The sequence below is a fragment of the Theobroma cacao genome, chromosome 5 (assembly GCF_000208745.1).
Source record: "Theobroma cacao cultivar B97-61/B2 chromosome 5, Criollo_cocoa_genome_V2, whole genome shotgun sequence".
In the NCBI taxonomy this organism is placed as follows: domain Eukaryota; kingdom Viridiplantae; phylum Streptophyta; class Magnoliopsida; order Malvales; family Malvaceae; genus Theobroma; species Theobroma cacao.
In genome coordinates this window covers 34,446,292-34,468,301 of record NC_030854.1, presented here as the reverse complement: position 1 = coordinate 34,468,301, position 22,010 = coordinate 34,446,292, and the positions used below count along the sequence as shown (strand labels likewise).

The 22,010-nt window shown below is 30.4% G+C and overlaps 3 protein-coding genes and 1 pseudogene across 3 annotated transcripts; all 4 read right to left on the bottom strand.

Annotated features, from left to right (window-relative positions):
* Window positions 2,008–3,044, bottom strand: LOC18599831 (stellacyanin). Its single transcript, XM_007029983.2, has 2 exons — window positions 2,882–3,044; window positions 2,008–2,435 (listed from the first exon to the last, which is right to left on the bottom strand). The coding sequence occupies exons 1-2, from the start codon at window positions 3,042–3,044 to the stop codon at window positions 2,008–2,010; spliced, it is 591 nt and encodes a 196-aa protein (XP_007030045.2).
* Window positions 7,123–7,748, bottom strand: LOC18599830 (stellacyanin). The gene is made up of 2 exons (XM_018121053.1): window positions 7,583–7,748; window positions 7,123–7,451 (listed from the first exon to the last, which is right to left on the bottom strand). The coding sequence occupies exons 1-2, from the start codon at window positions 7,746–7,748 to the stop codon at window positions 7,123–7,125; spliced, it is 495 nt and encodes a 164-aa protein (XP_017976542.1).
* LOC18599829 lies at window positions 10,254–13,776 on the bottom strand (annotated as a pseudogene).
* Window positions 17,359–19,199, bottom strand: LOC18599828 (caffeic acid 3-O-methyltransferase). Its single transcript, XM_018120822.1, has 4 exons — window positions 18,669–19,199; window positions 18,174–18,484; window positions 17,968–18,032; window positions 17,359–17,841 (listed from the first exon to the last, which is right to left on the bottom strand). The coding sequence occupies exons 1-4, from the start codon at window positions 19,181–19,183 to the stop codon at window positions 17,542–17,544; spliced, it is 1,191 nt and encodes a 396-aa protein (XP_017976311.1). The 5' UTR covers window positions 19,184–19,199; the 3' UTR covers window positions 17,359–17,541.

Here is a 22,010-nt window from a genome sequence, read left to right as displayed (position 1 = left end):
AGCCACATCATCATTATTTATGATACATCAACAAGCCACATCATAATCAGTTATGATAATTTAACATACCACATTAGTGTCACACGACATAAAATAATAAATAATATTTTGATTAAGTCAGTCATTAATTATAAAAGCTTATTTAACTCAAAATAAAAAATACAAGGGTTTATTTGGCTTAAAATAAAAATACAAAGGCTTGATTGAATGTAATAAAAATATAAAGGCTTATTTGAATTTTAGTAAATAATTTAAAGATTTTTTTGTATATTATACATATAAATTTTTTATAATGTTGGTATATAGAATAATAATTTTTTCAAAAAGTTTTGTATAAAATAATTATTAATTTTGAGTTTAGTTTCTAGAATGTCTGTTGACTTGATAACTCATCATTAACTTTTACCACAGCAATAGTCATTTTGTAATTATAAGGTTTATGACGAAGCACAGGCCAGTTATTATATGCTAAAAAAAGTCTTTTACAAATCATATAAAGACTTCAGTTGGCATAAAACTGTAATGCCAATAAAATTTACTTTTCAAAAAAAAAAAACTTATCATTAACTTGTTATCGATAAAACCCAAATTTATTGATAATCACCCTAAAATCGAAATTGAGCAACCAAACCGGAATGATGAATTTAGGTATGTTTTGATCCGTAATCAAACCGAAAAGTTTTTAAGGAATTAGCCGAAGACGTGCAAAATAATATTTTTCTACTGTTGAATATTCCTCTTTAAAGCTAAAAAAAACCTTCGACATAAGCAATGGACTGTCATCTGTTTTAATATCTATGAAATAACAACACGAGAATCAAATTCAATCACCAAAGATTTTAATCTCACCTAAAAGGAGAAAGCATAAAAATGTAAAGCATTTTTTATTGCAGAGACTTCAGCTAGGTTGTTCACCTTGAGGACATCCAAAGAAAAGATCCACTACATTGTTATTATCGTCTCGAAGAACATTCCCACAACTTCTCGAATCAAATTTACCTCTTGCGGAACCATCTATGTCAAATTTTCATTCATTATGACTTGGAGGTATTCATGAAATTCCTCTTCTTGGTTCTTTTGTTAATTGTTGTCTTGTGTTCATCCAAGGCATTGCCTACCACCCAATTTCATCCATGGTTTCCTCTTTTTCAATTGCATTTGATCCAAAATTTTCCTTTCATGTTAATCATACAGACAATATCCTTTTTCATCCACTTCTCTGAGTTGAAAATTAAATCATTACGTGCCAGCCACATGCACCACATAGTGGCTTACACCTCTGACATCCATCTTCTTTGTATGGAGAGTTGTTCAGCATAAAACTCTCATAAAATTTAAACAAACAGAAGATGGATCCAGTTCCTGTGTATCTTCATCTAGATTTTTGTGGAAATTGTACATCAAAATCAAACCAGTCTCTTCTTGGCATCAATATACGCACTTACGTGGCAGTGCAGATGGGTTTGCTCATAAAATAGAATTATTAGGCCTTTGTTACCAAGTTAATCATAAACTCGACAAATTAAGATGCATTACGTAATTAAAAATTATCACATAAAGCATGTATAAGTTCACTCTTCAATAATAATTGTCATATCACATTAATCATAAACTTGGACTAGTATATAATGACATGATTATTTTTAATTATGCCTCACATTTTAATTTCAAACTTTTCAGACTTATAATTGATGTAATAAGAATGACTTTTCTGATAATTTTTCATGTTCTGATTAATTCTCTTCGTTTTGTAATGATGTGCAGAAAGAAAGAAATATTCAAAAGTGAATTGCAGCTACGCCAAGTCCAAAATTGTAAAATAAAATAACAAGGCACCATTGTATTATTTATTTTGTAATCAACGGTAAAGAATAATATCAGACTCAGAAGTACAAATAAACTTAAAAGCAATAAAGAGTATTATCTTCGGGAAATAAAGAGAAAATGTTAATGCCACACTCAAAATTATTGGATTAAATTGCTTCAATAGCTTCCAAAGTGTGCTGATCAAATCCATGGATAGGGAGATGGAGCCGGTGGCCAAGGTGCGGTAGGAGCAGGTGGAGATGGAGTCGGTGACCAAGGTTGAGGAGCTGGTGCCCAAGGCTGAGTTAGTGTGGCTGGCACTGAAGGTGCAGCTGGTGACCAAGATTCAGGAGTTGGTGCCCAAGATTCAGGAGTTGGTGCCCATGGGGAAGATGGCGCCGGCGCGGGTGCCGGGCCATACGAATATTGGACAGTGATGGCAAGCTTCTGGCTATAGGCGGAACAATGGTCACTAACGCCACAGATATACCACTTTCTTCCTGGAGTCTTAAGGACTATTGTATCATTCCCGGAGTTGAGAGCTTCGTCAGCCGGTGGAATGTCACAGTTCTTGAAAGCGGTACCATTTACTTTGAACACATTGTGATATCCTTGAGGGTATTGGAACACTGCAAAATTGAGTGGGAAAAGAAATCATGACAATTGGCTTCAATCTATGAAAGAAAAGTAAAAGAATCTTTTAAAGTAGTCTTCTTATTTACGATTCTACATCTGAATTAAACAATAATTCAAAATATTAAATTAATAAAAACGAATCTAATTATGTAAGTTTAGTATAATCATATAATCTATAAGTAACATCATTATTATATATATATATATATATATATATATATATATATATATATATAAAGTTAAAGATTAAAATTGATTACAAGTTTTAACAGTTCAAACTTCTATATTAGAGGATTTTTTTAGTGGACATTTCTATAAGAAATGAATGCAATATTAATATATCTGTGTAAGGAAATGGGGAAACATATTTTAATGTCAATAATTACTTCCTCTTCAAAGTTCAAACTAGGATCTATGAAAATTAACTTGATATATATACCTAATTTATCGCCAATGCGAAATACTTTATCCTTTGCCCAAGTTTGATAATCGAAATTGATCGTCCATCCGCTGTCATCTCCGACGATATAATCTGTTGCCATGGCGATTGCGGGAAGAAATATGGCAACAATGGTGAGCATGAGAAACTTGGTTGAAGCCATTTGAAGCTTAACAAGAGATCTTCTCAAATCTTAATGCTAAGCTCAGGCTATTTCTGCTTCTTGATTGAATCTGGATTGGCTAATTACTTGCAATTAAGGGCCAATTTATAGTTTGATTCACTCGCTTGTAAAATTTCATGAAAATTGTAAGGAACCGGCAAGGTGCCAACATTATAACTTTGGGTTATACGTAGGACTGCCAAATAATATTTTCTTATAAGTTTGAGGACATTTTTGAACAAATTGAGAGTATGATAATATTTGTTTGTTTCCTTAAGAAACTTTAAAAAGAGGAATAATCTTGAATGGAAAAGTCCAAAACGCTGGCCTACCTGATTTTTCAAAGGAAATTAAATATCATTGACACATGTCACAACCTAGAAGGTGCCTGCAGCACTTGATTATACTAGTATTTTGGTTGCCCTTTTAGATCTTTTTAAATACGGTTTTGAAGAGATTTTCAATGTTGATTGTTGTCTAATTAAAGCAGTCTATTGGAAACAAAACTTTTTGTCTGGTCAAAAAGGAAAATTCCTTCACCTCAGCTTCTTTGTTTTCTCACAAAAAGAGACCTTGGATCCCATAAGTGTAATCTCATAGTATTATTTTAAAACCAAAAAACTTATATGAAGCTTTTTTAAGTAAAATTCGTGAAATTTTTAAACTGAAATTTTAGATTAAAACAATTGAATATGAAAATTAAAACTGATAAGTTTATAAGAAAATTTAATTTTTCAATAGTTGGTCTATGCCACTTCTTTGCCTAATTATGATTTTAAAGTCCGATAAGAAAAGTGATTAGGTGATGTAACGTTTCAAAGATTTAAGCTTATTTTGGATTTTAAATCATGTGTTAAAGTTCAAGGTCAATTTGGGTTTTGGATCAAATTAGATTGAGTGAGAAATTTTAGCAAGTTCGTGAGCTAAGTTTGTTTTGATAGATTACTTAATTTTTTTTCTTTATTTTCATTTAATGATAAATAAAAAAATTAAATTTTAATTCAATTCCCATTCTCTTAATTACAAAATTAAAAAAATGATAAATAAAAAAATAAATTTCAATTCGATTAGAAATTCAATCCCCAATGATAAATAAAAAATTAAATTTCAAATTAATTAGAAATTAATTCAATTCCCATTTGTAATTAAATAAATTAAAAAAAATAAATAAATAATTAAATTTTTTAAAAGATAAATTTCAATTCAATTCCCATTTGTAATTAAATAAAAAATAAAAAAAAATAAATTTAATAAAAATAAATTCCCATTTGTAGTTAAATAAAAATATTAAATTTCAATTCAATTAAAAATTAATTCAATTCTCATTTGTAATTAAATAAAAAAAATGATAGCTGTGGCATTTGAGCCCACGCCTTTCGGACCAGAGCCTAAATCTGACGCCTAAGACCACTCGGCCAAAGTGTCACAAATCCAAGGTGTGTCTTTAGTTTTGACTAAGTGTCTTCTAAAACTGTTGATTATGATTCAAGATTTTACAAGCATTACTATCCCAAATTTTTTTTTTTAAAAAAAGTTAAAATTTGGACTCCAATATGTAAATCAATGTCAAACTATTAATACATAGCAATTGGATTGGTTTGGACTGGTTTGGTTAAATGCTCAAATTGGGATCAAACGTTTAGGCATGTTTTCAATTAAAGACCAAACGTTTCAATTGTAACAATTAAATACTAAATGCTTTTAGTTTCTTACAATTAAAAGTTAAGATGAGAGGTGTTTGATGAGTATAGGACACGCACATGAGAGAACTGTCAAGTCTTTTTTGTCAGAAACTCTTTTCTATCAAGTTAAAATGATTCAAATTATGTTATGGTATGTAACAACTTTTTTATTATGACTTGCAATAATTAAATTTTTCAACATGACATATAATAATTATATTTTTTAATATAACGTAAAATAATTATATTTTTAACATAATGTGTAACAATTACATTTTTAACATGACGTGTAATAAAAGAGAAACAAGGATGGCGGGAAAGAAAGAAAAAAAATTGTGTTCTAGGGGAGTCTGCCCCCTGTATGAACCAAGTGATTGCATGAACCAGGGGTGACGCATGATAAACTGGAGAAACTACTAAAAAGCAATTGGAGCAAAGAATGTTTCTTCTTGAGGCCGACTTTCTCCAGATTTTGACGTTGGTTGCTGCATGCTCATGCTCTGAAGGACAGGTCCATGAAATGTATGGTGCCAAAAATGCATCTGCCTATTCTTATAACCACCAAGTTTTGCCTTCCAAGTCATTCGTTTTTTCTCTTTGCCATCAAAGCCCTTATTTCGGATACCTGTTTTTCAATTTTTACAATGTGAACTTTAGTATAAGTTTACTTTTGCATTAAAAAAAAAATTGGGTATTTATCTTAATCTTGGTATTTGGAACTTTAAATTGAGATTTTGGAGCTGTTAGGGTAGTAATATGGTAACGTTAAGCTTAATGAAAGCTGGAAATTTAGAATGTTTGAACTGTTTTAAGGGATTTGATGCTTGAATGTCAAGCATAAATTGTGGTTTAAAGCTGTTAGTTGAAAGTGTAAGTGTAGCAAACTAGTTCAAGTTAGAAAATAATTCTATAACTTCGAATACTTAAGAAGATTTATTCGGGAAAATCAGCTATATGTACTTGGAAGTTCCAAGAAAAATTTATTGAAGCTTAAGGAATGCTTTGTTTTTCTACCCATGAATTCCCAAGCCCTGCCTTTAAAAAAAATGACATGTAAAAAAAAAAAAATTTTAAAACATAACGTGTAACACTATATTTTTCAAAGCTGCTATATCATCAATTCACAAAATTTATTATAACGTGTGATACACATTCCATTCATCTGTCAACTTAATTCTAAATTGTAAAAAAATCAAAAGTATTTGATCCTTAATTGTTACAATTAAAATGTTAAGCCCTTAATTTAAAAAGTGTCTAAACGTTTAATTCCAATTTGAACATTTAGCTGACTAATTTTATATCTCTTCCTATATAATCTTGGATCACTATCATTTTATAAGGTAATCTTTTCTGGAAATCTTTCTATTAATGAAAATATTTCATCTGCGTCTCAAAAGAAAAATGTCAGACTATTTTTTTTTTCTTGAAAGGTGTATTTATTGGCATTAAGCTGACAAGCCATTCAAAGTCTCTGGCTAATTACTAAAGCCAAATCACTCAACAGGACACCTCAATCCCAAAACCCAAAGCCATTATACAAAAGAAAACCAAAGCCAGCTCTTAAGCAAAATCGGAGGTTGAGCAGAAGAGAAAACTGAAGATTCCAATCCGAAGCCAGCTCAAAATCGACGACCGTAATCCCCTGAAACACGGCTCCTCGAAAGACAGAGAGACAAGAGAGGAACCCGAGGTAGAGCGAAAGAAGCGAACCAGATGACCAGCGGCAAACACGCGATCAACAGAACCTCCCATCTCTAACCTTGTAGGCAGACCAAGATGAAAGAGAAAGACTTACCCCCAACCTCCAAGAGCCCAAAAGAGTCAAGGGGGGCTTCCCAATGCCAGAAACCGAATCTCAAACACAAGAGGGCATCTCCCTTCACATTCCATCCTCCATGACAGAAGGGAATGACCATCACCCAACCGCCAAGCTCCAGGAGACAAAAACAGAGATATCCCCACCCCCCGAAAAAAAAAGATCACGCGGACAACACCTTTTCGCACACACAGCCCCGCCTCCCTCCTGCGCCTCACCACCCTCACCACCAAACCCCCAATTTCATAAAGCAAAACCACGAACATGCAAGCCACGACGAAGTCCAAGGCAGATCAAAAGCCAGAGGGACCTTCCTATAACCACCAAGACTAATCGAGTGGTATCCATTTCTTAAAAATTGATGCAAATATCTTAAATTTATTGATAAGATTCCAAAACATTGGTACAAATTAAATTAAAAATGATTTTAATTGAACATACAGTTGTAAACAAAAAATCTCCTCCATGCTTCAAGCTGCTAAGCATTTATGTGAGGAGAAAATAAGGAAACAAGAGCCATAAATAACAATTCCAATCCCTCCCTTACACAACATTAATATGCTTAATCTCAAAAATAATTTCAGTATTTAACCATGAGCATGGCGACAATGGAGAATGTTATCCCTAAAAGGACCTGGAAGATGGCCTCCTTGTCACATAAAGTTGCAGCAGAGCTTGGAGCAGGAGCAGGGGCAGAGACAGAGGACAGCACGGTTATCTTTAACTTCATTCCGTTGTCGCAGTGGCCGGTTATTCCACAAATGTACCATTTATTTCCTGCGGCTGACAACATAATTGAGTCATTTCCAGAGAAAAAGCCTAAGGTATTGTTCGTTGGAACATTGCAGTTCTGAAAGTCAGTTCCATTCACTTTGAATACATTGTGAGCTCCGACCTTGTACTTGAAAACTGCAAACAAGAAAACCAAGTTCTCATTCAGTCTCTCTCTCACGCTTTTGGCAGTCAAGCTAATATATATATGTCCATGCCTTGCTAGCAATAAGAAAAACAATGGGGGGGAATTGAATTAGTAATGTTACCTAGAGTGTCTCCGATTACGAATTGCTTGTCTTTAGCCCACTGTTGGTAGTCGACTCCTAGCTTCCATCCTTCATCACCACCAACTATGAACTCCTCAGCAAGTGTGATTGCTGGAGCAATGGCAGCAACAAGTGCAAAAATAACAAAGGAACGATGAACAGCCATGAGAATTTATATTGAAAAGAGGATAAGGAGATCTAATTGGTTTGCTCTAAGGTTGTTCTTTTGGTATTGAAGGCCTGACTTGAAGCATGCCTTAAAGCCAGTACTTATAGTGTTAAGGTAAGTGTTGGTTTCGAAGGGCTACAAGATTAAAGTTAAAAAGTCGAAGGTTTTTTGGTTTTTAAAAGGAAAACTTTAATTCAAGGACGGTATTGCCGCATAAGGGACAATAAGTAGATTTGTAGGGTAAACTTTCATTGGATCATCTATGAATTCCGGAGATGATTACAATATATTGTTAGAAAGAGCTGACACGCCATGAACCTTCATTGATAATATCTCAAAGCGGTGTGAAAAGTTGAACTTTATTAAAATCCATTTGACCTGTTAATTTTTTTTTTTGGTTGAATTGGGAGAAGAGGATCTAAACTCTGCTTTTTTAAATAGGAAAATTATGCATTAATCAATGAATCAAATGCTTGGGTATCTGTTAATGTTTTTGTTAATTACTTTTTATTTTTTTAGAAATTTGATATGAAGTAAAAGCAAAAGGTAATTAAGAGTAAAATCATAGTTGATAAAAAATATAGAGCAATGTAGTCAAGCAGAGGCGGAGCCTCCTTATGGGATGGCCCCCCCAAAATTGTAAAAATATTTTACGTATTATATAAATTCTTTTAATGGCCCCCAAAAATAATTTTTTATTTAATAATTAATACAAGTAAAGAATAATAAAATAATTTCATATGCTTAACTCAATTTTAAAGTTTTTTTAATTTTTTTAATTTATATTTATTTATTTATTTGTTTCTATTCTATTTACTCATATGTTTTAAATCTCTACAAATGTTCTTTTATAAATTTTTACGAATTATCAATCATATTCTTTTTCTTTTTTTTATTATGTTATATGTGAATTCTATCTTTTACTTGTCATGTTCTTCTTTTCTCTGTTATGTGATTTTTATTTTCTGTGATTTTAATCTTTAAAAATAAATAAATTATTATGTATTTTTTAAATATATGTTGCACTGTTGTTTAGAATTTCATCAATATATTATTTTTTATTCAAAATAATCAATGCATTCTAACATGTATGTTGCAAACTTTAAGTAATAAGGAGATACGTACAAATTAATAGAATGAAATAATTGTGTTTCTTTCAATACAATTTTATTTATTATATTTATTTTTAATGACTCTCAAAATAATTTTTTATTTAATAATTAGTTTTATTCTTCAAACTGTTTGATAAAATTAAAGTCATTATGGTTAGCATATTGCTAGTGAAGCCCGACAAATAAATTCTAAACTAATATGTTAAGCCTATCAAATTTACATAAAAAAAAAGTGAATATGCTAATTCAAACCTATTAAGTTTTAATATAAATTTAACCCTATCATAACATATTATATCTTACTAGTCCAATCTAATAGCCTATAATAACATATTTTATCTCAATAGCTCAATCCAGTAACCCAATATGTTAATTAGCAATTTAAAAAGCAAATAGAAAATAAGAGGAGAGCTAAGGCACACAAAGTAAAGAGACAATTCATTTAAGTTTGAAAAATTGTTTTCTCTCTCACTCTTGCTTGCAAAGAGTAAGAAAGACTCATTTTATAGTTTTATTCAGTCATATATATAAATGACACCATCATTATTGTTAATGTGTATTTTTTTTTAGTATGTTCAATGTCTTTTAAATATTATTTAATTTTTTAGACGAGTAATAATTGAATTATATATAAAGTTATTTTTTAACTATTTAATGTCTCTTACTGTTTGGCCCTCACTTTGAAAATGCTCAAGCTCTGGCTCTAGGGTCAAGCAATTTTGGTTCTATGCATTTTGTAGTTTCCTGTCTGCCGTTGACGACCTGTGGATGCTTTGACAGAGTCAAAGTAATTGGCAATTCCCTTGAAGAAAGTGTTCATGGAATTTGGCAAGTATTGATCATAGTTGCAGTTTTGTGAAGTATATCCACTGCCAAAAGAATTTATCGAAATCTCTTAGTAGATTGCAATCAATCAGAGATTTTTTTAATGGTATTTTAATTTAAAGTATGTTGTTTGCTTTGAGGTTTAGTCTTAATTTATGGAGTTAAAAGGAATTAAATTACGGACCTTTACAAAAATTTATGGAGTTTTGCTGAAAATATCTCCTCCAACATGCTGCACACCTAACACCATTGAAGAAAAGGAAAAATTCATCTATTTTTCAAAACGAACCACAAAGGAAAACCATTTCGTAAGGGATTTTCATTTTCGATTTTCATGAAGACAAGTAAGAGACGTGACGGAAATTGATTATATCCATTATCAAGGAAATTATCAAACTTTTCTTTTGTGATGGTAATTCCTTATTACAAATAATCGTGGATACTTGCATAATTACAATTTAGATTGAATAAATTAATATAGCATTTATTCCAGAGAGAGACAGAAAGGTCCCTGCATTTATTACTGAGCTTAGGAAATTACGAAGACTGCATTCGAAAACGTTATTTAGAACATAACGATCAAACTAGACTGGAGATTTTGCAGCCAGCTGTTCACATTTTTGTACAATTCCATCACCAAATAGTTATAAGCACGACAAACAAGTTTCAACGTTGGGAATCCAGCTTCTCTTTGCCACTGGCTCAAACTCTTTCTTTGTTCTCTCCTTTGCACCAGGGGAGCATGTGAACCAAGCTCAAGTCAGAGTTAGGTGTTGTGGCTGTCACAGGGTCAGTCATGGGCAGTTCTGGCACTATAGATTCCAATAATATCACTTTGCCAGACTCTGATATTGCATCTTAACAAGTTTTCAATAACTTCAAGCACTGATCATCACCTCAATCGTGAAGCACCCATTACAAAATTTTTACAAAAAAAGAAATAGTTCGTATAGAAATTGTAGTAATGATTTTAATGGTTTCATATTTCATAGCAAAGAAAATATTGATGCTAACCTTCATGAAAATAATTTCTTGTAAATGGGGTTCTTGTGATAAGAAGAGGAGGCGTTGCAAACAAGTAAGGGATGTATCAGAGGTAACAAAGAGGAAGATTGGAGCAATTCTTGAAATACTAAATGTTGTGGCAGGTAGAAGAGAATAAGAAAAGAATAGGTGTTCTAAATAAGAATAGGCTAAATAGGAAAGCTTTGAATGAGAGTCGGGTAATTCTGAAAGTGAAAGAGAAAAGTCTTTTTTTTTTGAATTGTGAAGGCTCTATATATAGTGTCAAAAGTAACGATTATAAGAAAATATTTTAATGCACGTAATAAGTAATATTATTAAGAAGAATTTTAATGCTAAGTAACCGTGACTGAGAGTTAATGTCGAGTAATAGTTAGAAACCATTATATGGCTATTGAAGTAAGTTGATGTAATAAGACTTGTTCTCGAGTAAAAATTAACAAAGAAAAACTATACGTGAAAAGGTACTAGAGAAGAGCTGTACTAAACAAGTACAAGAGAAAAAGATATATATGAACAGGTGTATGGGATCAAGATAAGAGGGTAAAACACTTGTACTTCAGGAAAAGGCTAAGAGCAAGACTTCTTATCTACCTTCATATCTGAGCCCTCAAGCCAAACTCTCCGAAATATCCCAAAATGAAAGTAACCCATGAACCTTGCCACTTCTTTCGAGTTGCTTTCACTGTCATCCAAGTGAAGTGGTTATTCTATGCGAAGTAGCTGTCCTACTTGTATTAGTTATTCCATCTGGAGTAGTGCTCTACCTATTCTAGTTATTTTATATGAAGCAGTGTTTCACGTGTTCTAGTTATTCTGCGTAAAGTAACACTTCACTTGTTCTAGTTGTTCTCTGTATAGTATTATGTTGTAACATAATTCTTTAGAGAATAGATATTAACCAAAATCAAGTATCTACACTTTTTCATGAGGAATTTTGGCGAACATATCTCCTCCTATGTGTTCCACACCTAACATAAAGGAAAAGAATATCAACATTTACAAATTCAACAAGGACAGCTTAACAATAATGTGGTTCTGCCAACACAAGGAAAAGGAAATTAGCTTCATAGGAGAAATTTATCAATAAATTTGAATGAGTTTCTTGGATTACTTGGGAAATTGGGTGCATCTTTAACAACAAGAGGCAAATGAAAGTTAGCCTTAATCTGTGGATACTTGGAAACAATGAGCTTAAGATTTGTTCCCAATCCACCACCCACATTGACCACTTGGCTAACGCTGTCAAAACCCTTGTAAATTTCTAGTACCTTTTTCATGACTATGGTAGTGTGTGGCTGGACACTGCTTGGTTGAAAGTGTCGAAGACTTTATTATCTTTCGCAGCCATCTCAAAAAAGTCCATCCCAAATCCCCTGACAAATGATAAGCCACCTCCCAATGTTGCTTCCTTGAAGAAGTTCCCAGACAGGTTGACAAGGTATATGATTTGAGATAAATGATTTCTTTTTTATTATTTGGAAGAAGGAGAAATTTAAACTCTACTTTTTAAACCAGCAACATGCTACTAAATTAAATATTTAAATACAAAAACCACGAATATTAATATCAGATATAACAGTTTCCATAAATATGCGAGGAAAAATTGAAAGAAAAAAAGTTAAGGACTAACCAACACTCGATTGAATGTTTATCAAGAGCCACGTTTAGTAATGGAATTACAGAAATTCCATCTTCATTTTGAAGGAAGTATTTGCCAATTGAACCTATGCCATACAATCCTTTCGTGTGTCCATCTTTATCAGTGACACGATTGCATGCTAAATAGAGTGAGCAGTAAGAACTCGAAGAATACGATCAAGTATGGTTGGAGCATCAGGGTTCTTAGTAGGAAGGTTAGAGACAATCTCAGCAGCAGAAAGCAAACAACCTGGACCAGCTTTTGCTATGATCTCTAACAAATTAAGATCAATGGCAGTTTTTAAGGCAAAAGGGAGCACTACTACAAGAAATCCTCCTCTTCCTTTGACGTAAACTCTTGTTGGTCTGGCAGTGAAGTACTCATGATGTTAGGTAGCATTGGGTATAAGGAAAGTGAGCACATTTCCTACAATGTATCTAATTAAATTATATTGCAGTATTTGTTTTGTAACAGACTACTACAATGTAAGATTGCAATGCAATCACATTACAGCCAAGGGATATAATGTGATTGTAGTCCAAAACCAATGTTATTAAAGACATTTTTACCTTTCAACTTTATAACTTTGTTAAAAATATTTTATAATATTATAATTTAAATAAAAAATTAAATTAAAATATATAATATACGAATTAGAAATTAAAATAAGATAAAATATAAGAAATTAAAATTTATATAATAGAGGTAAAAGAAATTAAAATAAAATATATATAATATAAAAATTATATTAAAAATAAAAATAAAAAATATAATGATAATAAAAAATAAAAATAAAATATATGACATTAAAAATATATTTAAGAGATGATATTATATAAAAATTAACAATAAAAAATACAAGTATATTAAACTTGTATTTTAATAAATAGGGATAATTTTGAAAATTAACATTACATTCTAAGTAAAGTACTTGTAAATCAAATACTGCAATGTTATCTTCTTTGCATTTTAATTATTATTTTGTTTGTATACCAAACACTGTAATGTTATTTTCCTTGCAATCACATTACCTGTAATCACATTGTATTGTAAAATACCAAATACCACCTTAATTTCTTTAATCTAGATTTGAAGAGGTGTTTGTAAAAGGGTTTAGCTATGCAAGTATGGAATGACAAAGCACAAAAATGGCTTGGGAAAATATAGAAAAGGATTATAATTTAACACAGAAACAATATAGGGGAGTCAAACCCGAAATTGAATGAGATACACTATAGACATATACATAGATACATATATATATATATATATATATATATATATGATGAACATTAGGAATCATGTAGCACGCATCATTAATAAAAAATCCAGTTTGGGATACATTATAATGACTGATTCTTTCCTCGGATATGATCATTAATTACCCAATTGAATTTCCATCCATATTTAGAGAAAAAGCCATCTTATTGATACTCACTCCTTGTAAAGAAATAAATATGAGTTGGGTGGAATCTATACTTTTGCCAAACTTAGCTTTGAGCCTTTAATGGCACTGGATTGGCAACTACACTTGGGTTTTATAGGTGTGGCACATCTCGTAACTCGTATCATTTGCAATTAAAAATCAGTTTTTTTTTTCAAATGTAAACGTTGACATTGTAAGCATTTAATATTTTATCTGAAATAAAAATATAATTTAAAAATATTTTTTATTGAATTTGGTCTAATCGTAACATTTTGTAATACATTTAGTTCACAAAATGAAATAGAAAGAAAATATAATAATCATTCTGTATGATTAGAAAAATACAAAAATAGAATAAAATAATGATTATACACTTTTGTTCAAGAAATGAATTATTATTCTAACATTAATTATTTTAATTTTTAAATAGTAAAAATAGTTTTAAAATAATAAATAAATGATAAAAGAAAAAATATAATTTATTGTAATTTAATAATATTTTTACCAAAATACAAATGAGTGTGACATTTTTTTTTGGATCGAACTTAGGTTTTTTGTAAAGGTTGCCTATTTTTAATTTTTCATATTTTCTTCTTTTTCTTTATTTTTTTTATTTTTTTATTTTTTCCAACAGAAATAAATAAAAAAAACTCCAGCCAACCATCATCAACGAGACATACAACCACCGAAACGGCCATCGGGACATGGTGGTACTCAGTTCGACAGCAAATAGATCGTTGGCACTCCTTGAGACCAGATTAAGCCGCAAGGGCCTCGAGATCCAGTGCTCCAAGTGTCCTGGTTCGAGTGCAAGACATCGTTCCGGCCGCGCCAAGTGGCCAAATTGGACTGGAGAGGGCACTGCTTTGGCACTCAATCGGGCCCTTGTTCATTATTTTGGCATGACCGACGGTTTATTCTGATGCCGACACACCATTTTAGTCTCTTTCGTACCAAAATCTAATCTCTAGTGACATTAACGATGGAAAATAAGTATAATTTTTGAAAAAGTTTTCAAATTATTTAAAAATATTTAAATAAATTATTATTTTTTATATTTTTATTTTTAATCAAAAAGATTTTTATAATTAATAATTAATTAATTATTATTAGTGAAAATATCACTAGTCATTTTAAGATAACGCGATGCTAACGCAAAAGGTAAAAAAACCACATGTTCATATCATCATGTCTAGTGTCGGAGTCAGAATTTTATGTTTGAGGAAGCGAAAACAAAAAATTCAATGTTTGTAGAAGTAAAATTATAATTTTTTAAAAAAAATAGAGAAAAAACTATAAAATCTTTTAAAAAGGAAAAATTATTAAATTTTAAAAGTTTAGGGGGGTGGGGGCCTTACTTACCCCTTCCCTCCATGTTTGATCATGTTATACTAGCATACTACGTCATCATTCATTGTATTGGGCGGACTCAACTTGAGGAGAGTGGCGTCACATGACACCACTCATTTAGCAAATATTTTTACTTCTTATACAACTTTTATAGAGTTTTATTAAGTTTTATGTAGTTAATAATCCTAATGAATCTATTAATTTTTTTATAATTTTGTAAGGAATGGGGTCAAAGATTCCAAGTCAAGTAAATTTATTAAAAAGTAATTTATATATTAATATTTAAATATTACATGAAAAGATAATTTTTTTTTTATAATTTAAGATTTTATTAAAAAAGTCAAAACCTAAATTACTCTCTCCATCCTACTCTTGAGACCTGTAGTGATGCTTCCTCGTCTTGGTCCTTGGTTGTATTTTTCACTCTCTCTAACCAAAAATTCAAGTCCTATATAAAATAAGTGACAAATGGTCGAATGATTACTTGATGACATATATTGAAAAAGATATATTCGATAATGTTTTTACTGATATTGTCATGCACCGTTTTTGAAATGTGAAAAGTTGTCACAATTATAGTTATTTTAAATATTTTTACTTGTATTAAATAAATGTACTGATTTTACATTTTTTTAATTTAATGTTAAAACTTCTAGTTTATGGATTTCAACATATTTATATTTTTTAATTATTATTATTTTAGTTATAACAACACTCAAAAAAATTTCTGAGTCCACCCCTGTCTATTATGACGTGTTAGTATGATATATCGGTGTCATCTAATATAAAATAACGAGTAACATTTCGATTAACAATAATTAATCAGTTATTAATCATAAATATTTATATATCTAAAAATATGTAAGATTTGATTAAACGTAATAAAAGAATAAAAATTTATTTGAATTTTTCTAAATAGTAATTCCAACCAATATTTTTTAAAAAGATAAAATTGAAATTAAATTAAATTTAAAAAAGAAAAATTATCCAATGAATAGTCTTTTGTATTCCTCGTGTGCAAAGGAATGGCTATTTCAAGTTTGACTAAAATGTCCTCTTTTGACTTGAATGGATAGTTCTTTTCAAAATATGAACCAAACATTTGAACCACGTGACCATGCGAAATGAGGTAGGAATGGGAATGGCCATTTCAACCAACTAAACATGTCGTTAGTAATTGTCCATTGTGGAGGGCAAAGGGGTGAGTGGCTATCCTACATTTATGTCGTTAGTGTTTAAAGTTACAGCATGATTTATCAAATATTTATGTTTAAAAATTAAAATTGAGTTTCAAATTATTTCCTTAGTTGTCAAGGTCACTCTCTAAATAAATATATTCTTATTCACTACATAGAAAAAATATGGCATTTAGAATCATTTGTCACATTTGAAATTAAGATTTTTTTTATTAATACCTTAACAATTGATTTTATTGCACTCATTATTTATTTGCTTGAATAATTTGAAGCACATAGTTAATGTTTAATGTAATAATTTATTACCAATGAAATAGGCATGGAAATCTTATGCCTGAGTTTGTGCCTCTTTCTACCCCACAAAATTAGATCTTACCATGCGCTAAATATAAAAAATTTACTGTTTTTTTAATTATGCTACATGGCAAGATTATAATAATGGGGGTAGAGAGGCGAGGTGCTATGGTCCTCGTGTGAACATGAATTTCACATCGTGCTCCTAGCAAATAGAGCCACAAAGTCTCATATTGAAGAGAACCTCCTAACGGGAAGTAAGAGAAGATGTTAAGGTCCTAGAAAGAAAAACCATGAGTCTTACATCGACTATGTATTAGAATGATATTAAGAATATAAGAGTTCACACCACTTTTAACTTGTGAGATGCCTTTTGTGAAATAAAATCGTGAGGTCAACGGGCCAAAGTAAATAATATTTTATAGGAGTTGGTGTGGACCGTGACACGAGGCATATTCTCCAGACAAAAGATTTTTGTTGATAAAATAAAACGAATAAGATGGTAGAAATTACAAGTAGTTGACTAGGTTGCAATGTATGACAACAGAAAAGAATTTTTCCTTCTTAAATATTTAACTAGATTGGCGCTAATGTTAGTTAGTAAATATTTAACTAGATTGGAGTTAATGTTAATTAGTCCCATTAAAATATTAGTAAAATTCAAGACAGCTAATGGTTATAAGGAAGCTAATGTTAATTAGTCCCATTAAAATATTAGCACAATTAAAGACAGCTAATGGTTATAAGGAAAATTTAGTTGATTATTCTATCCAAACATCATTATAGAGCCTTTACTACTGAATTTAGGAAAATGCAAAGATTGCATTCAAAGACTTTATTTAGAACATAACGATCCAGCCATATGCAACATCCCTGTTGATGAATTAACCAAACTAGACTGGAGATTATTGTAGTGACTTGTTCACAGTTTTGACAATTCTATCACCCAATAGTTATAAGCACGACAAACAAGTTTCAAAGTTGGGAATCCAGCGTCTCTTGCCAATGTCTCAAATTCTTTCTTTGTTCTCTCCTTTGCACCAGGGAGCAGGTGAACCAAGCCCAAGTCCAAGTTAAGTGTTGTGGTTGTCACAAGATCAGTCATGGGCAGTTCTGGCAATATGGATTCCAATATTATCACTTTGCCAGACTCTGATATTGCATCATAACAATTTTTCAATAACTTCAAGCATTGATCATCACCCCAATCGTGAAGCACCCACTACAAAATTTTACAAAAAAAAAAAAAACTGGTTATTAGTTTACGTAGAAATTGTACTTTATAGTTGGTGGTGGTATTGATTTTAATGGTTTCAAATCTAATAGCAAAGAAAATATTGATGCTAACCTTCATGAAAATAACTTCTCCATGAGGAACTTGGGTGAACATATCTCCTCCTACATGCTCCACACCTGACATAAAGGAAAAGAATATCAAAATTTAACAAATCCAATGAGGAAAATTTAACAAAAATGTGATTCTGCCAACACAAGGAAAGGGAAAGTTTCATAGGAGAAATTTATCAATTAATTTGAACCATTTTCTAGGATTACCTGGGAAATTGGGTGCATCTTTAACAACAAGGGGCAAATCAAAGTTAATACCCTTGATTTGTGGATACTTGGAAACGATGAGCTTAAGATTTGTTCCCAATCCACCACCCACATCTACCACTTGGCTAACGCCCTCAAAACCCTTGTAAATTTCTAGTATTTTTTTCATGACTATGTTAGTGTGGTTGGACATTGCTTGGTTGAAAGTGTTGAAGAAATTATTATCTTTTGCAGCCATCTCAAACAAGTTCATCCCAAATCCCTTGACAATTGATAAGCCACCTTCCAATGTTGCTTCTTTGAAGAAGTTCCTATACAGGTTAACAAGATATAAGGTTAGAGATAAATAACTTTTTATTTCATTTTATTTGAGAAAAAGAAGATTCAAACTTAAATCAAAGACTTGGGTGCAGAGACGTTAAATATGGATATCATATGTAACAAATCCCATAAATACTCTAGGAAAATTTAAAGGAAAAGGAGTAAAGGACGAACCAACTGTCAATTAAACGTTTATCAAGAGTCATGTTTAGGAGTGGAGTTACAGAAATTCCATCTTCATTTTGAAGGAAGTATCTGCCGATTGAAGCTATACCATATGTTCTTTTTGTGTGTCCATCTTTATCGGTGACAAGATGGCAAGCTAAGATAGAGTGAGCAGTAAGAACTCGAAGGATACGATCAATTATAGCTGGAGCATCAGGGTTCTTAGCAGGAAGGTTAGAGACAATCTCAGCAGGAGAAAGCGTACAACCTGGACCGGCTTTTGCTATTATCTCTAACAAATCAAGATCAATGGCAGTTTTCAAGGCGAAAGGTAGCACTGTTGAAGTAGCAAATTGAATGGCCTGCAAGCAATCCTCCTCTTCCTTTGATATAAATTGTTGTTGGTCTGGCAGTGAAGTACTCATGATGTTAATTTCTTCAATCTGCAAATATCTGGATTTGCAGAGGTGTTTGTAGAAGGGTTTAGCTATGTAAGTTTCGAATGACAAAGCGCAATTTTCCATCCATATATTCAGAAAAAGCCAGCTTTGTAATACTCGAAAAGGAATTGAAATAAATATAGGTTTGTTGTAATTTATAATTCAATTAAAATGACTACCTACTGAGGCTTTTATTTGTCAATGCCCCTGAGAAAGGGTAACATTGAATAATTGTTTAATTAAGAGTACACTTCAATTTATAATCTTGTTCATTATGGGGAACTTTAACTGCCAATGTCAGAGCTAATAATAAATAAAGGTAAAATTATTGCTGCCTCTGACAAATTCTTCGCAACCATACAAGCATACAAACAAAAACATATTTATTGGAAACTACCGAGATTCTCTCTTTTGTTTCCTAATTCTTTGTTATTTTGAAAACTAGCGAGATTTGCTCGTCTGCTTCCTTTGATTAGGCTGTGTGTATCATAAGAACCTCTCATATCAAGTAAAAGTTACACTACAAGAAAAGTTAGTTTTTCCGACGGAAAAAATTTCATTGAAAATTTTCAACGGATTTTCAACGGAATTTATAAATTACCTTCAGCGACGGATTTCCAACAGAATAATTTCAACGGATAAATTTCGTTGGAAATTCGTCGAAAATATTTTTGGCCAAAAAAAAAATTATTGCCTGTGAAAGTTCCAATGGATTTTCCGATGGATTTCCGTTGGAAATTTCCAACAAAAAAAAATTTATTGGAAATCCGTCGGAAAGTTTAAGGCGGGAAAAAATTTAGAATCCAGCTAGATTTTCCAACGGAAAATTCCGTTGGTAGTACTATAGTTTAAATTTTTTTTCAAAATATATTAAGTTTTTTTAATATATCTTATTAATCTTTATAGGAAATATATTAACAAAATAAAATATATACACAATGGATTTTATAATATTAGAAATATAAATATCTTTTCTTTCATAAAAATAGGGTATAAAATTCAATAATATATTAAACAAAAACTAATAATAGTTTATTAGTAATTAATTATAACCTTTATTAGTAACTTTATTAACTTGATTTAGATTATTATATTTTAATAACTTTATTAGTAATTATTATCTTATTTTTTATAACATATATATAATAATAAAGTAATACATATAAATCTATATTATATAAAATTAACATATTAGTGATCCATGATTAGTGATGGATAAGGAGTGTAGATATCAAAATTCGGGTTAAGTTTAATTGTCTTGAGTAAAGACTTGATTAGGACTCTCTGGTTTAATTAGGAAAAAGTCTTGCTTTAAAAAGAAAATTAGGAAAAAGTCTTAACTTAGGTGGATCACTAGAGTTTTAAATGAACATGAGAGAGGCAGTAAGGAAATACTTTAAATAACTGTGAGTTGTAAATGGTTAGCTTATGGTAATAGATAGAAAACTGTAGATTGAAAGTTGCTATAAATGGTAGCTATAAATACTTTAAATAGTTAGCTTCTGGTAATAGACTGTTAATGATTGGCTTCTAGCTGCATTAGTGAAAATTGGTGATTGTAAATCAAAGATGGTTTTAAGTTCTTTTAATTATATTATAGGGAGGAGAGTTATTATATTAGATACCTAATATCTTTAAATTGGATTTTTTGGGTGCTTTGGGCTTATTTCATGTTTTTATTTTTATATGTAATTTATAAAATCCAAATTAAGTTATTTTAACCTTCGTATGAAGTAATAAAATAGCAGAGTTTTAATTTGATAAAAAATTACTTATGCTTAGTATAAATAAGTAGTTAATATTTTACAAAATGATAAATTTTGTTAATAATTAATAAATATTATATTATAAATAAATAATAAAATAATATTAATTTTGTTCATAATGTAATTGAAATACCCCGCACCCTCGTTGGACACAAATAAGATCTTATTGATCAAACAAATGATCGTTTGATGTGAATTGGCATGCTAAAGAGCGACAAAAGATGAAAGGAGCGTTTAAGAATAAAATGCTTTGCGCATGTAGAAACAATAATTAAATAATAATATTTTCGTTGGAGAGGAATTAGTTAGCTCAAGGATGATTCGGAAGTAAACCGAGATGTAATGATGTGTTTCGGGACTAAAGAAGGCAAGTGAAAAATTTTGAAATAAAATAATATTTTATTCAATAAATAATATTAAAATATTAAATACGTATATAAATATATTTAATAAATATATAAAACGATAAAACATAATTAATACATTTATTAAATGTATAGAGTTAAATTTTATACGACATAATATGATTAATATAATTAAAATTTATATAATTTATAAACTATTTACATGATTGATATGATTAATATAATTAAAACGATTAAATTGAATTGTGTAGAAGTAAAATATGATTGTATTATTCAAATTTAACACAAAAAATTATAAATATAATAACATGTACCAAATATAATAAAATTTAATATCAATAAATCATAATCATCATAAAATTATTAGTATTTATATGAATCAATAAATGAATCTTAATCATATACTAAACATGTCTACACGACACGTGAATACAATTAAATAAATGAATAATAAATGAGTCATAAGTTATACGAGTACACGATAATACGATTAATTAATCGTGTTTTAGATGGGTTAAGTGGGTTTGACACGATTTATTCATATCTTAACCGTATTGACACGATTAATACATGAAATATGATTAACCTAAACTCAAATTTGCTTAAACCTGTATCATGTTTGTATTGTATTACTGTGTTGTATACAAAATTGTCAAATCTAAATTTCACTCCAATAAGAATATAATTTAAAGATTTTCGTTTTGAAGGAATTTCACAGGTAGTTATCTAAATGTTTCTATTAATATTTGAATTATTTTTGCATTACATTTGTTTTTTTTT

Excerpts from the sequence above, each read along its gene's own strand:
- LOC18599831 (XM_007029983.2), bottom strand. The coding sequence starts at position 3,044 with ATGGCTTCAACCAAGTTTCTCATGCTCACCATTGTTGCCATATTTCTT. Across the intron at positions 2,436-2,881 it reads TCGCATTGGCGATAAATTAG|TGTTCCAATACCCTCAAGGA; the intron begins GTATATATATCA and ends TCAATTTTGCAG.
- LOC18599830 (XM_018121053.1), bottom strand. The coding sequence starts at position 7,748 with ATGGCTGTTCATCGTTCCTTTGTTATTTTTGCACTTGTTGCTGCCATT. Across the intron at positions 7,452-7,582 it reads CGTAATCGGAGACACTCTAG|TTTTCAAGTACAAGGTCGGA; the intron begins GTAACATTACTA and ends TCTTGTTTGCAG.
- LOC18599828 (XM_018120822.1), bottom strand. The coding sequence starts at position 19,183 with ATGGAAAATTGCGCTTTGTCATTCGAAACTTACATAGCTAAACCCTTC. Across the intron at positions 18,485-18,668 it reads AAACGTTTAATTGACAGTTG|GAACTTCTTCAAAGAAGCAA; the intron begins GTTCGTCCTTTA and ends TAACCTGTATAG. Across the intron at positions 17,842-17,967 it reads GAGAAGTTATTTTCATGAAG|TGGGTGCTTCACGATTGGGG; the intron begins GTTAGCATCAAT and ends AAAATTTTGTAG.